This window comes from Miscanthus floridulus, chromosome 3 (assembly GCF_019320115.1).
Source record: "Miscanthus floridulus cultivar M001 chromosome 3, ASM1932011v1, whole genome shotgun sequence".
Classification (NCBI taxonomy): domain Eukaryota; kingdom Viridiplantae; phylum Streptophyta; class Magnoliopsida; order Poales; family Poaceae; genus Miscanthus; species Miscanthus floridulus.
In genome coordinates this window covers 26,492,952-26,506,754 of record NC_089582.1, presented here as the reverse complement: position 1 = coordinate 26,506,754, position 13,803 = coordinate 26,492,952, and the positions used below count along the sequence as shown (strand labels likewise).

The 13,803-nt window shown below is 52.1% G+C and overlaps 1 protein-coding gene across 1 annotated transcript; it reads right to left on the bottom strand.

Annotated features, from left to right (window-relative positions):
• Positions 1 to 8,842: 8,842 nt before the first annotated feature.
• LOC136545280 (potassium channel AKT3-like) lies at positions 8,843 to 13,295 on the bottom strand. Its single transcript, XM_066537318.1, has 9 exons — positions 12,620 to 13,295; positions 12,140 to 12,515; positions 11,766 to 12,011; positions 11,553 to 11,651; positions 11,361 to 11,393; positions 11,065 to 11,250; positions 10,731 to 10,928; positions 10,094 to 10,169; positions 8,843 to 9,995 (listed from the first exon to the last, which is right to left on the bottom strand). The coding sequence occupies exons 1-9, from the start codon at positions 13,168 to 13,170 to the stop codon at positions 9,037 to 9,039; spliced, it is 2,724 nt and encodes a 907-aa protein (XP_066393415.1). The 5' UTR covers positions 13,171 to 13,295; the 3' UTR covers positions 8,843 to 9,036.
• Between the last annotated feature and the right edge of the window lie 508 nt (positions 13,296 to 13,803).

The following is a 13,803-nucleotide window of genomic DNA, read 5'->3' as shown; positions in this document are numbered from 1 at the left end:
GGGTGTGAACCCTATGGATCAGTTCGGGTCATTCTTAGGCTCCAAAGGATCATGGGACCTCTGCAAACCCATCGCCCAGCGTACTTAGTGAGTCGGTCGAAGATTCGTGGCTTGAGTCCTTGGAGGACCATGCCATTGGCTCGTTCGACCTGACTATTAGTACGTGGATGTCTGACTGAGGCCCAGTTGATCCTGATGCCATATCCATCACAGAAGTCCAGGAACTTCTTCCTGGTAAAGTTAGTTCCATGGTCAGTGATGATATAGTTAGGAATGCCAAAACGGTAGATGATGTCAAGTTAGAACTTGACCGCCTCTTCCGAGCGAATGTTGGTGATGAGCTTGGCCTCTATCCACTTGGTGAATTTGTCGACCGCTATGAGTAGGTGAGTGAAGCCACCTGGCCCCTGTTTGAGGTGCCCTACCATGTCGAGGCCCTAGACCACGAATGGCCAGGTGATGGGGATGGTTTGAAGCTTCTGTGCTGGCAAATGAGTATGCCGAGCATAGAACTAGCATCCCTCACACCTACGGATGACCTCCTCTGCATCTCATAGCGTGGTGGGCTAGTAAAAACCTTGATGAAAGGCTTTTCAGACCAGCGATCTCGGGGTCATGTGGTGTCCACAAATTCTGGCATGGACCTCGAGGAGGAGCCGCTTGCCTTGGTCGGTAGGGACGCACTTCATGAGTAATCTCGATGGACTTCATTTGTAAAGTTCGTTACCGAATGTGACAAATGTCTTGGCGTGTTGAGTGATCCGTCGCGCTTCATTTCTTTTAGGTGGGAGAACCTCCTCAAGGAGGTAGGTGAGTAGCGGCACTCGCCAGTCAGCTTGATCGAGTGCTACCACGGTGACATCGGTGGGCGTCGTCATCATGGAGGCACCGAGGTCGGAGCCCCCGAGCGCCAGGTTGGCATCGAGGTGTGTCTAGATTGGACCTTCTAGGATGTAGGCAAATGGTTCATGAAGGTCGTTGATGAAGACCCCGTCTAGAGACGGAACCCGCCTAGCAGCCAATTTTGTGAGAAAATCAGCGGCATCATTATCCTTTCGGGGGACATGGTGTAGCTCATTCCCCTAGAATTTGTCCTCGAGCTTGCGCACCTCTGGGTAGTATGCTGCCATGAGGGGGCTTTTGCAAGAGGACTCCTTCATGACTTGGTCAACAAACCAACTCCGAGTTGCCGCGGACGTACAGCCATGTAGCGTCGAGCTTGATGGCGATGCGTAGTCCGTTAATGATGGCCTCGTATTCCATGGCATTGTTTGAGGCTAAAAAGTGGAGACAGATCGCATAGCAGAGCCTACTCCAGTCTGAGGAGATCAGAACCACTCCAGCCCCTGAGCCAGGCGCCATTACGGACCCATCAAAGTACATCGTCTAGTACTCGTGGGTGACGTCTGGGGTTAGGAGCTAGACCTTTGTCCACTCGACGACAAAGTCCATGAGAGTCTAAGACTTAATAGCGATACGGGGGATATACCTGATGTCGTGACCCATTAGCTCGAGTGCCCACTTGGAGATTCATCCCGCGGCATCATGGTTGTGGATGATGTCTCCCAATGGGTATGAAGTGATGACCGAGACTTCATGGTTGGTGAAGTAGTGTAGGAGCTTCCGGGTCACCATCAGCACGTCGTATAGAAGTTTCTACACCTAGGGGTACTGAACCTTGGCGTCGGTGAGTACCTCCCCGACGAAGTATGTGGGTCGTTGGACCTTAAGGTAGTGTCCCGGCTCCTCCCTTTCGACGACTAGGGCGGCGCTCACCATGTGTTTCTTGCCACGACATAGAGGAGGAGGGGTTCTCCCCGTTCGGGAGCGATGAGGATTGGGGCCAATGTCAGTGACATTTTGAGGCATTCTAGAGCCTATTGTGCCTCCTCAGTCAAGATGAATGTGTCTGTCTTTTTGAGAAGCTTGTAGAGAGGCATTCCCCGCTCACCTAGCTGGGAGATGAACCGGCTCAGGGCGGCCAAGCAGCCAGTGAGCCTTTGTATGCCCTTGACATTGCGTATGGGGCCCATGTTGGAGGTGGCCATGATTTTTTTGGGGTTGGCCTCGATACCACATTCGGACATGATGTATCCAAGCAGCTTCTCCTTTGGAACCCTGAAAACACATTTTTCGAGGTTCAGTTTGATGTTGAACCTTCGGAGGTTCATGAACGTTGCGGCCATGTTCACGATCAGGTCACAAGCTTGAGCCGTTTTGACCACTATGTCATCAACATAGATGGCGATTGTTGGTTTTGGCCACTCAACTTGGTCAGGTTGGTCGAGTGGGTCGATTTGATCGGTGAAGCATTGCTGCATGCACCATTGATAGGTGGCACCAGAGTTCTTTAGACCGAAAGGCATGGTTACGTAGTAGTATGAACCATATGGGGTGATGAATGAGGTTGCGAGAAGGTCAGACTCTTTCATCGTGATCTGGTGATACCCTGAGTAGGCATCCAGAAAGGAGAGGATTTCACATCCTAAGGTGGAGTCGACTATCTGGTCTATGCGCGGCAAAGGAAAATGATCCTTCGGGCATGCCTTGTTGAGGCTAGTATAATCAATGCACATTCTCCATTTCCTGGTTTTCTTTTTAACAAGAACAGGATTGGCAAGCCAGTCAGAGTGGTATACCTCCTTGATGAATCCGGCTACCAGGAGTTTGGCGACCTCCTCGCCTATGGCCCTGTGCCTCTCGTCGTCAAAGCGACATAGGCGTTGCTTGGTGGGCTTAGAGCTTGGGATGAGGCGTAATGCATGCTCGACAACCTCCCGTGGTATGCCTGGCATGTCAAAAGGTTTCCATGCGAAGACATCGTGATTGGCGCATAGAAAGTTGGTGAGCTCGCATTCCTATTTGGCCAGGAGCTGGGTCCCGATCCACACCATCTTGGTTGGGTTGGTGGGGTCGATCTCCACTGCCTTAGTCTCCTCGAGTGGGCAGTAGGCAGTCGAGGAGGTAGGCTTGTTGCAGTCGAGGACTGCTGGAGTCGATGAATCTCCAAGCTGAGGGAGCTCGGCTGAGTTGATGATGGTAGTGGCGAGCTCAAAATGCTCGCAGTCGCACATGTAGGCGTGCAAAAAGGTGCTACCCACAGTGATGACGCCATTTGATCCTGGCATCTTCAGCTTGAGGTAGGTGTAGTTGGGGATCGCCATGAACTTGGCATAGCATGGTCGCCCCAAGATGGCATGGTAGGACCCTGGGAAGTCCACCACTTCAAAGGTGAGGATCTCCGAGTGGAAGTTGGCTCGGTCGCCAAACATGATGGGAAGGTCGATCTGCCTGAGTGGGTATGCCTACGTTCCCGGGATCATGCCGTGGAAGGGAGACCTCACTGGGCGGAGCTCCGACCGGGGGATGCGCATGGCATCGAGGGTGTCGACATAGAGGATGTTGAGGCTGCTGCTTTTGTCCATCAGCACCTTGGTGAGGCGTTTCTTGAGGACAATGGGGTGATGATGAGCGGGTAGCGACCTAGTCTAGCGACGTGGGAAGGATGGTCCCTCTGATCAAAAGTGATCGGAGATTCTGATCAGCTAAGGAAGGAGGGGACGGCTGTTTCGGCGACGCATGCCTCTCTGTAATGCACTTTGTGCTGGCGCTTGGAGTAGATGGCATCGGATCCCCCGAAGATCATGATGCATTCCTTGGGATCAAGAAAGTCGTCCCCATCCTTGCCTGCTATGCCTCCTTTCTTGGCCACTGCCTCCTTGCCCTTTCCTTCTTTTGGCCCACCGACCTATCGCATGAAGCGCTTGAGGGGCTCATAGTCCTTGTAGAGGTGCTTGACAGGGTAGGCATGGTTGGTGCATGGGCTATCCATGAGCTTGTTGAAGTGATCAGGCTAGCCCTGCTAGGGCTGCTTGCCCGTGCAATCGTCCACGGCGACCAACGCGGAGTTGGCCATTCAGCGCCGATCCTTCTTGTTCTTTTTTCCCCTTTGCGTGGAGGGGCCCTCGTCTTGGTCCTCACGCTTGGCCTTGCCCTTGTCCCAGCCACCACTAAACATCACTCCGACTGCCTCGTCGCTGGAGGTGTGGTTCCTGGTGATGTCGAGCAGGTCATGGGTGGTTTGGGGCTTCAGACAGCCAAGCTTGTGGACCAAGGACTCACAGGTTGTCCCGAAAAGGAATGCATTGATGACGTCCGCATTAATGACATCAGGAAGGGAGTTGCATTGTTTCGAGAACCTATAGATGTAATCCCGCAGGGACTCGTTGGGCTCCTGGTGGTAGCTCTTGAGGTCCTAGGAGTTCCCTAGGCGAACATACGTCCCCTGGAAATTCCCGACGAAGATCCTCTTGAGGTTCGCCCAGTCGTGGATGCTGTCATGCAGGAGGAATTCGAGCCATGCTCGAACATGTTCCCCCACGCAGATGGGGAGGTATTGAATGATGAAGTGGTCATCATCCACTCCTCCGGCTCGGCAGGTGAGCTAGAAGTCTTTGAGCCATATACCAGGATTCGTCTCCCTAGTATACTTAGTGATGTTGGTAGGCGGTTGGAAGCGCTGTGGGAATGGCGCCTTCTGGATGTGATGGCCAAAGGCCCGTGGTCCTGAGCCATCCAGGTTGGGACTCTGGTCATCTGGCCGGTGACCATGCCTGGGGTGCATTTCCCTGCTCCCCTCGATGGTCCAGCCGAGGCCCATGCCGCCTGCTCTCACCGCCCTATGATGGACGTCATCATCATGCCGAGCTTGACGCCGGTTGTTGATAACGCTGTGAGCATCTTGGTTCGGCCCGAGCCATTCGCGCATAGGGGGTCGGTGTGGAGTGGGCATCGGGTTAGGCCATGGTGCAGCTACGGCCTCCTATTATGCGCCTGGCGACTGTAGTGGTGAGCGGATGGAGCGATTCATCTAGTGCATCCCCATTCCCCTGGTGGGGAGAGAGGCCACGAGTCAGTGTAGCGACGTGGAGCTCTCCGTCTGTTGAACGGCGGTGGTTTCCACCAGCACCCAGAGGTTCTGGTGGACCACCTACTCCTCGGGGTTGACAGGCTCTGGAAAGCCACGCAGAAGCATCGCCGCAACGGTGATGTTCTGGCCAGCCCGAAAGAACTATGGGGGATCGTTCCCCCTGTCCATGATGTTGCGCTAGACCTAGCAGGCGCGACCCCGGGCGCCGCTCGCTAGGTTACGCGCGCGTGGCGTAACGTGCTGCGCCGAGTGCTCCGGCGTAGGTGGTGGCTGGCTTTGCCGCCTTTGTTGTAACTCCTCACCGTACTCCTGCGCGAGCGCAAGGGCCTCCGCATGAGGGTATAGAGGGGCGTGGGTCTATAGAGACTCCGCTACCACCAGCGGCTATCCCGGAGCATCCGCCATAGCACACTTTCGGGACAAAGGGTGGCTATGTGCCACGACATCGCCGATGCTAGAGCCATCGCTTTCAACCTCGTTATCCAAGAGGTCATGGAAAGAGGCGAGAGAGTAGCCCGCCATCCCCATGAATTCAGATGTGAGAGGGGGCGACATCCGCATCTTTTGGAGCCCCCGTGCGTACGCGTCTACGGGGGACGCGTGGCCGTAGGGGAACCGATTTCATGGCGGTCACGGTGGGGACAACGGGGTCCCTCCAGAGAGTTAGCAGAATATATGAAATAGCGAGTAAAGAATAATATGTACGTTACTCACAGTGGGGTTTAAGCCTAGCGTAGACTCAGAGTGAAGTGTAGGCATCTCGTCATTGAGGTCGCCGGGTGTCTCAGGGCCGACGGAGGGTGCTCCTCCTTCGACGGGAGCTGGGACAAGTGCCTCCCCACGAAGGCGAAGCATGATGAGCCAGTTGGCAATGAAGTCTGGGCTTCCAAAGAGGAAGGTCTAGAATGGCTCGAAGACAGGAGGAACCCATGTCCCAACAGGTGGGAGCATGGGAAACTCCAGCAAGCCGAAGCGAATCAAATCGCTTGAGCCTGTCATGGCGAAGATGGCAGAAAGGTGGGCCATCTGATGACCAAAAGTGTGAACGTATGGCGTCCTCCCCATAGACGGCACCAACTGTCGGTGCGAAAAGTGACCAACATGTAAATATTTATAGTTTTGCCATACGTTGTGATTGGATATGGCCTAGCACTCAATGACACAGGGTTTATACTGGTTCAGACAACGTGCCCTACGTCCAGTTTGAGTCGGTCGGTGACTTTATTCTTGAGCCCAGGTGCTTGAAGTTTGCTATGGGGTTACAAACGAGAGGGAGTAAGATGGCAGGTATCAGAGGTCCGGTCGGACTCTAGACCGAAGGGCCAAGAGTGACAGGAGCTCCTATGTGTGCTAAGTGTTCGAACATATGCTCTGTCTGGCTTTAGAGTTCTAGAGCCAAGCAGAGAGAATCGGAATCAATTGTCCTTTTAGAGAGGGCGCATCCCCTTTTATAGACGAAGGGGACGGCCTTACAAGAGAGAGAGATTGTGTGTTTCCTAGTCTTGTTGCCCACGCCATCGGGTACAAGATGGTTTGTCGGCGCCCACAATACTGTTGACGCCCAGATGCATGTGGTGGGCTCCATCGTCTTCTTCTGGTATGGCAAATGTTGGTGCCTACCATATTGTAGGATAAATGTCGGCGCCCACAACACTGTTCGTGTTCTGACATGTCTAGAAGGTTGCAGAGCACCCTTCTGATATGGCCTGACAGTACTGTCCTACAGACGTGTAGGGTACGGTCCTCGGTATTACGGTTTGACCTGAGAGCCTCACCTTATCTGCTCCGCCTGATTCTTGGGTCCTTTCCCGAGCGGGCATCCCCGTTTGGTCGTTTCCCAGTCGGCTCTGACCGCGCCGATTGGAGAAGAGCTATAAGTAGAGGTTCGGTGTATCCCCGGTCAGAGAAGTGGGTCGGAGTCGGAAGTGAGCGTCGCCCCTCCTGGCCAGGACTTCCGGTCAGAGAAGCGGGTCGGAGTCGAAAGCGAGCGTTGCCCTTCCCTGGTCAGGCCTTCCGATCGGAGACTGGATCGTTCTTTCGGCCTGTTGTTAGGTATCTGGGCCGGCCCAGGAGTTGCGTGTCGTTCGCAACGTCGTGCTTTGATCCATTTAGGATTCTTTGAGATTTAGAATTAAGTCTCGGTTTCTTTGAGATTTCTTGAGATTCAAAAGAAAGTCTTCGTTTCTTTTAGATTCAGAAGAAACCCTAGTGTTTTCCTCACGTCTCCTGACAGCCATTTGTTTCCCACTTTCTCTCTCCTGTCTGCCATAAGTTGCAGATGTACTGTAGTTACAAAAATCATAGCTACCGTGCAACATAACTTAGCACAAAATTACAGCTCCAACAGAGATTACTCAATAGTATGACGGTAGAACTTAGCATATAGCAAACATAGTTCTAAAACAAGCTAGAATCTGCACCCATTTTCAAATTAAAAGATCCAAAGACCAATAAGACCAGGAAAAGTCTACATCACCCCCTGAGGTTTGGAGAGTTGTCTACTTAACCCCCAAAGTATAAAATCAGGTATTGAACACATTAAAGTTTACAAAACCGGTCAATTTACCCCCTGGGTGGTTTTGCTATGCGATTTTTACTATAGTTCAAACATACCATAAGTTATACAATGAACTTATACAATGTAAAATTTCACCTAAATAAGTAATACAAGTTATACATGATCCGTTGAATATAAAATTTTTGCTATAGTTCAAGCATACAATAGTTAGTCCATCATAAAATTTCACCACAATTGGACCATAGAAACTGCATTTATGAATTAATTATAGAAAATCATAGATCTAAAGCTACAAGAAAAAATTTGTACTAAAGCATACCATATTCTATGTTCACTATGTAGATCTACTCATGTGGAGTCCAACAAAATTAGATTTTCTATTTTATTATTTTTTTGTGATTTACTATGATTTTTTAAAGATTTAACCGAAATAAATAAAAAAAATAAAGATAAAACCGCCTTTGAACCACTTATAACCGGTCAGGGAGGTAAAACGAACGGTTTTAAAAGTTCAAGGAGGTGGTTTACCCGGTTTTAGAGTTCAGGGAGGAAAAGTAGACTTTCGCAAAAGTTGAGGGGGGTAATCTGGACTTTTTCCTTGTCTTTTCTATGTCGATATAACTAACTATCGTCATGAGCTCAGGCCTACACCATTAAGTTTATTTCTACCAATAATGATGTTTATTCCTTGCTATTAATAAGTTTAACGTTCTTTTAATTAGTTTTGGGGTATTTTAAGTATTGCACGGAATACTTTTCCTGATAACTTAAAAGCATGAGATGTTAAGACCATTCATTTATGTTCTTTTTAAGTTCTTTCTTAGCAACTTAATTATTGATTTAAGTTTATAAAATAAGTTTGATGCTCTCATAACGATACAATAATGATATTCCCACTTCATTTTAAGTATCTTTTTTCATTAGCAATCTTTAAGTTAATTTTATGTATGTTTTGAAAATATTTTGCTGAGAATATTTAATTTTAAGAATTTTCTTTTCTTTAAGTGCAATTTCCTTATTAATCTTTCATGCACTATTTTAAATGAGTTTTAAATCCAAGTTTTATATTTTCAGTTTCAGTATTAGATTTTTTTTCATGCTTTCAGCATTTCATGTTTTATTGATGTCCTAAGATCAAGTGTTGCATTAATTTGCATTTAATTAAAGTTTTGTCTGGCCTCTCTCTCTAACTACTCATTAGCCTCCCCCTCTAACTACTCATGTGGCATCACTCTTCTTCTGTCCATTGGGTCGTCACCACTCGCTCAGTTTAGAGTTGTAAATTCATTGGTTTATCATCACTCATTGGCCTCATTCGTTTCGCTGAAAAAACAAGCCGAAGTACCGTTCCGGCTGATTTGTTGTAAGAAAAAAACACTGTTTCAGCTGAAAAAACAAGTTAAAAAAGACGGATTATAAGAGAAGCGAACAGGGCAATTTAGTTTAGAGTTGTAAACCTTAATAGCATTGCACCACCCTTGTCCTAGCATAGCCGGTTGAGTCTGAATCTACAGCGAAGGGTCTATCCTCTCATCAGGCTCCCAATAGCCATGACGGCCAACACGTGCAAGCGCAACGATCATCCCATCTACTGTTGCTGATCCGTATGCACGACCTTAGTGTCAGGCACCCACTGATGAGTGACGAGGAGGAGGTGGTCGCCGTCCCTGACAAGCCTGGCGTCGTCAACTTGGGCACCGTCCATGGTCACCACCCTCGTCGGAGCGAACCCGAACTGGCTCCCGGCGAGCTCCACCAACTGCACCATGGTGTCAGGCATGAACACCAGCTTCCTCGCGCTGACGCCCTGCTCGGGGCAGGAGATGGTCACCCTGACACGCGACCTGCTGCTGTGCGTGTGCCTCTCGTGGCGGCTAGGCCCGCCGCCCCCTCCTCCTCCGTCGTGCCGGTTCACGTGCGACGAGGACAGGACGCCGAAGAGGGAGTTCCGGAAGCTGACCATCCGGCGGGGAGTGCTGTGCCTGGACGACGACGGCGACGGCGACGAGCCGGCGCTGTCGTTCTGCGGGACGGGGACCCTCGGAGCGGGCGCGCTCTTGAACCTCGTGACCGCCGGCTGATGAGCCGCGACCGCGAGCCTGCTTCCATGGTCCGTTCCGGAGCCCTGCTGTTGCTGCCGCTTCGGGCTCTCCACCACTCCTTCCCGTTGCGACGACGACGACCCGAACAGCTGCTGCATGTCGCGGTGGCCCAGCTGGTCGGCCATGGCCCTCGGGGTGCGGCCGCCGCCGTCCTCCCTGTCGGCGTCGGCGCCGTGCTCCAGCAGGACCCTGACCATCCCGACGTTCCCCTGGAGCACCGCGCGGTGGAGCGCGGTGACGCCGTCGTCCCAGCACGCCACCGTCACGTCCCCGCCGTGGCGCGCCACGTCCTCCAGCAGCGCGACGTCGTCCGCCTCCACGGCCGCGCGAGCGTACAGCGCCGCGTCGCCCGCGGCCAGGTCCGCGCCGGCGTCCACCAGCAGCCGCGCCACCGCGCGGTGCCTCCTGGACAGGGCCTCCCACAGGGGCACTCTTCCTTGCGCGTCTGGACATTACGATCGATCACAAGGTTTGGTTGCATTGGTGACCCCAATCTGTACATGTAATAGTGATGATCTTAATGGTAGTACATGGACATGGTACCTGTGGCATTAGGATCAGCGCCATGCTCTAGCAGAAGCTTGACGCACTGATCATGTCCGCTGGAAGCTGATATGAGCTGTTAGATCATGAGCAGTGTGAGCATTGAAAATTTGTAGTTTAGGCAGTATAGACATTAAAAAAAACAATCATTTTAGGGCATGTCTGGTTCCATGAGACTAAAGACTAGAGACTAATTTTTAGTCCATTTTAACTAAATACGAGGGATTATTAGAGGGACTTTTAGTCTCTAGTCCACTAGTCCTTTGGGAGAGGTTTTTTAGACTAATGGACCAACTTTACCGTCCTTATGCCTCCCTCCCTCTCCTCCCTCACCTCTGTCCAAAGGAAGAAGAAATATATTTTAGTCTTTAATTGTTCAGCTCTTTAGTCTTTTTTAGTCCCTGAAACCAAATTTATTATTTAGTCCCTCTTTTAGCCTCTAGTCTCTGTAACCCAAAAAGCCTTATGCTCTGTTCGTTTGGTTGATAAGTCATGTCTGAAAGTACTGTTGGCTAATTTGTTGTTTGAGAAAAATATTGTTCGTTGGCTTAAAAAAATACGGCTTATAAGCCCAGCGAACATATCGTTAGTGGTGACGGTAGAATAGAGTACAGTCTTGAATAGTGAGATGTATTACCAGTGCTGTATGCCAGTAGTTGTCAGACTCATTGGGGTCAACCCCGCGCTTGAGCAGCTGATGCATCAGGAAGTCATCTCCTTTGGACGCGGCGTAGCACAGCGTGACGGGGAGCTCGAGCTGGCCCCGAGCTAACATGTACTCGATCTCCTCCGCGACGCCGGCGATCGCGCAGCTGTCTCTCTTCTCCTTGAGGTACTGCAGTTAGTTGTTCAGTGCAATGCAATAGCATGGGAATCCACAAGCTCATCAGAGCAGAAAGCAGTACGAATTCAGAGTTCCTCTGTTTTATTTCCCCCCAATTTTTCAATGTCAAAACTGTGACTAGGCTTGCCTGGATAAGGTTGTTGATGATTATGGTGCCGTCCCCGACATTTGCCTGAACAATCCTGAGGAACGCGGTCCGTTCCATGCGCAGGAGCTGGCACAGGGTCCGTGTCCTCACCGTGAAGAGCTGGGGCTTGTAGCACAGCATCCCGATCTCACCGACGACGTCGCCCGCCCTGGCCATCCCAGCCAGCTGCAGATCACGATCACATGCCAAGATTATCCGAGCGCATTGCGCAAGCAACCGTTCGATGAATGAACCTCAGCTCCGAATGCATGCTCGGAGCAGGGAGAAGGACTTGCCTGCTCTGAACCGTTCTGGAGCTCTATCAGCTCCTGTCAATCAGTCAATGCACCATCGCTTGTCAGTGTCATTTCTTGTTTGTTCAGTGACCACTTAGTAGTAGTACCGGAAAGAATGTCTATCAAAATGCAGTAGCTTCGAACTAATCGTGAGAAGAGAAAACAATGTGTGCGCTTTTGTTTGTTTTTTACCACACTGCCAGTGACTAGGATGTAGAAGTCCGACGGCGCCTCGTTCTGCAGGATCACGTCCTCCCTGGGCGCGAAGTACTCGGCCTTCATCTCAGAGACCTGAATCGATCGAACACTCAAACATGTTGCAGACAGAATTCAGAACTGCACGGATCGGAGGTTCCAATGCCTCTGATGGTGGCGTCGTTACAGTAAATGGTAATTACTAATTACCAGCTGGAAGATGAGGTCGTTGGAGACGCCCTGGAAGAGGTAGACGCCCTGGACGAGGGCGAAGAAGAGGTGGTGCGAGATGCCGGAGCGGATGGCCTTGGGCAGCGCGTCCAGCGTCTCCTGCTGCTGCAGCCCCTCCGAGTCGGTCCTGAACTTGAGGCTCAGGTGGGAGACCATCTGCTCCTGCAGCCGCGCCGGCAGCTGGTGCCGCACCGCGAAGCTCGTCGCCGCCTTGATCGCGTCCCTCTGGATTCATTCATTCGATCGGTGTCCATTTCCATGGCGACGGTGCACGCAGACAAGAAGATGTCAGGGCGGCAGGGCTATAGGTGTCGTCTGACGACGGCGGCGGCAGAAGAAGCGTGCGTGCGTACGTATTTCCTGGTGCGGCTGGTGCCGTGGACGACGAGGTTGGTCATGTTGCCGATGAGGTAGGCGGTGAGGCCGAGGTTGAAGAGCATGTAGAGCGTGGTGAACACCATCTCGCCCGTGTTGACGGCGTGCATGTCGCCGTACCCGACGGTAGTGAGCGTGGTGATGGACCAGTACATGGACGCCGCGTACCGCTTCCACACGCTCTGCTGCTTGAAGTCCGGCATGGAGGAGCTCAGCCACGTGTGCGCCGGGTCATGGTACCTATCCGCCAGCAGGTAGTAGAAGCACCCCGCGCAGTGCACCGCCAACAGCGTCACGCAGATGAGCCTTATGCATCGAACCCAGAAGTAGCTCAACTTCCTGTCCTTCTCCAGTCTAGGTAGAGATCAACGAACCAAGCAAAGCAACGCCATTGTTGATCAGTTCAAGAAAAAAGCATCGAACAATCCATCGAGAAAGCAGCGTGCGCGCGTGCGTACCGTGTGAAGAAGGTGCCGACGCGGTGGAGGCGCCAGAGCCGGAGCATGCCGAAGAAGTTGTAGTCCCTGGCCTGCGGCGGCAAGATCCGGCGGTACACCTCGATGGGCACGGTGGAGGCGACGTCGAGGGCGAGCCAGGTCCGGGCGTACCGCCACGCGATCCGCCGGGGGTCGTCCTGGAGCAGGTACGTCCGGCCGTCCGCGTACGCCACGAAGAAAGTGAGCGCGATGTCCACGGCGAACGCCGTGTTCACGGCGTTGTCGGCGATGGCCAGCGCGCCGCGGGGGTCCGGGAGGAAGCCGAACTCGAACGGCGCCACCCACGCGCAGTACGCCACCAGCGCCACCAGCGAGTTCTCCCACGCCAGGTACCGCGGGTCGTAGGGGGACACGATGAACCGCCGGAGACGGAGCCGCAGCCGCCACCCGCCGCCGTGCGCGCCCAGTGGCGGCAGGAGCGCGCCGATCGCGGTGCTGTACCGGCTGCTCGTGGTCCCGGCCGCCAGCCGCCCCGAGCTGCCGTCGCCGCCGCCGCCGCAACACAACGGCATGGCGCGCGCGTTCGGTCGTCCTGGTGGTGGCTGGTTCCCGGCGTAACTGTGGCCGGCGGCGGCGAGCCGTGCACGCGATGCGACTGCCCTTCCTCTGTGCTGCCGCCAGATCGTGGCATGTTCTGATCCGCTTCCTCGTGCGAGCGGCTTTAATTAGTAATCGAGCATCGAGCGCGGCGGGAGTGACAGTGGCTTTGCCCCCATCGCGCAACTGGGCTTCATTGGGCTTTGGGCTTTCGGGTCTATCGTTAGGAGCAACGGCCTGACTAGAAAAAGTTAGGCTCCAAGGGCTCCGATGCAACAACACTCGACTAGTTGATATTACTGTGACTAGCAATTTTTTTAATTTACAAAAATGTACCATATAAAATAGTCACAATTATATTGTTGTGAAAATATTTTTCTAACAAAACTAATAATATCAACCATGTGTCACAAACCTATGTTATTTTTGTATATTGATTTATACCAACTTAAAAGAGCAATTTATTCGGATAGAATCCTAAATCGACCTGCATACGAAAAACTGGAGAGTGAAAAATAGCATTACATTTGCCTCCTCTAAGAAATTAATTGGACAATTAGCTTTTGCCACTTATGTTTGAACGCATCCAACAGTATATATGTCCCTTG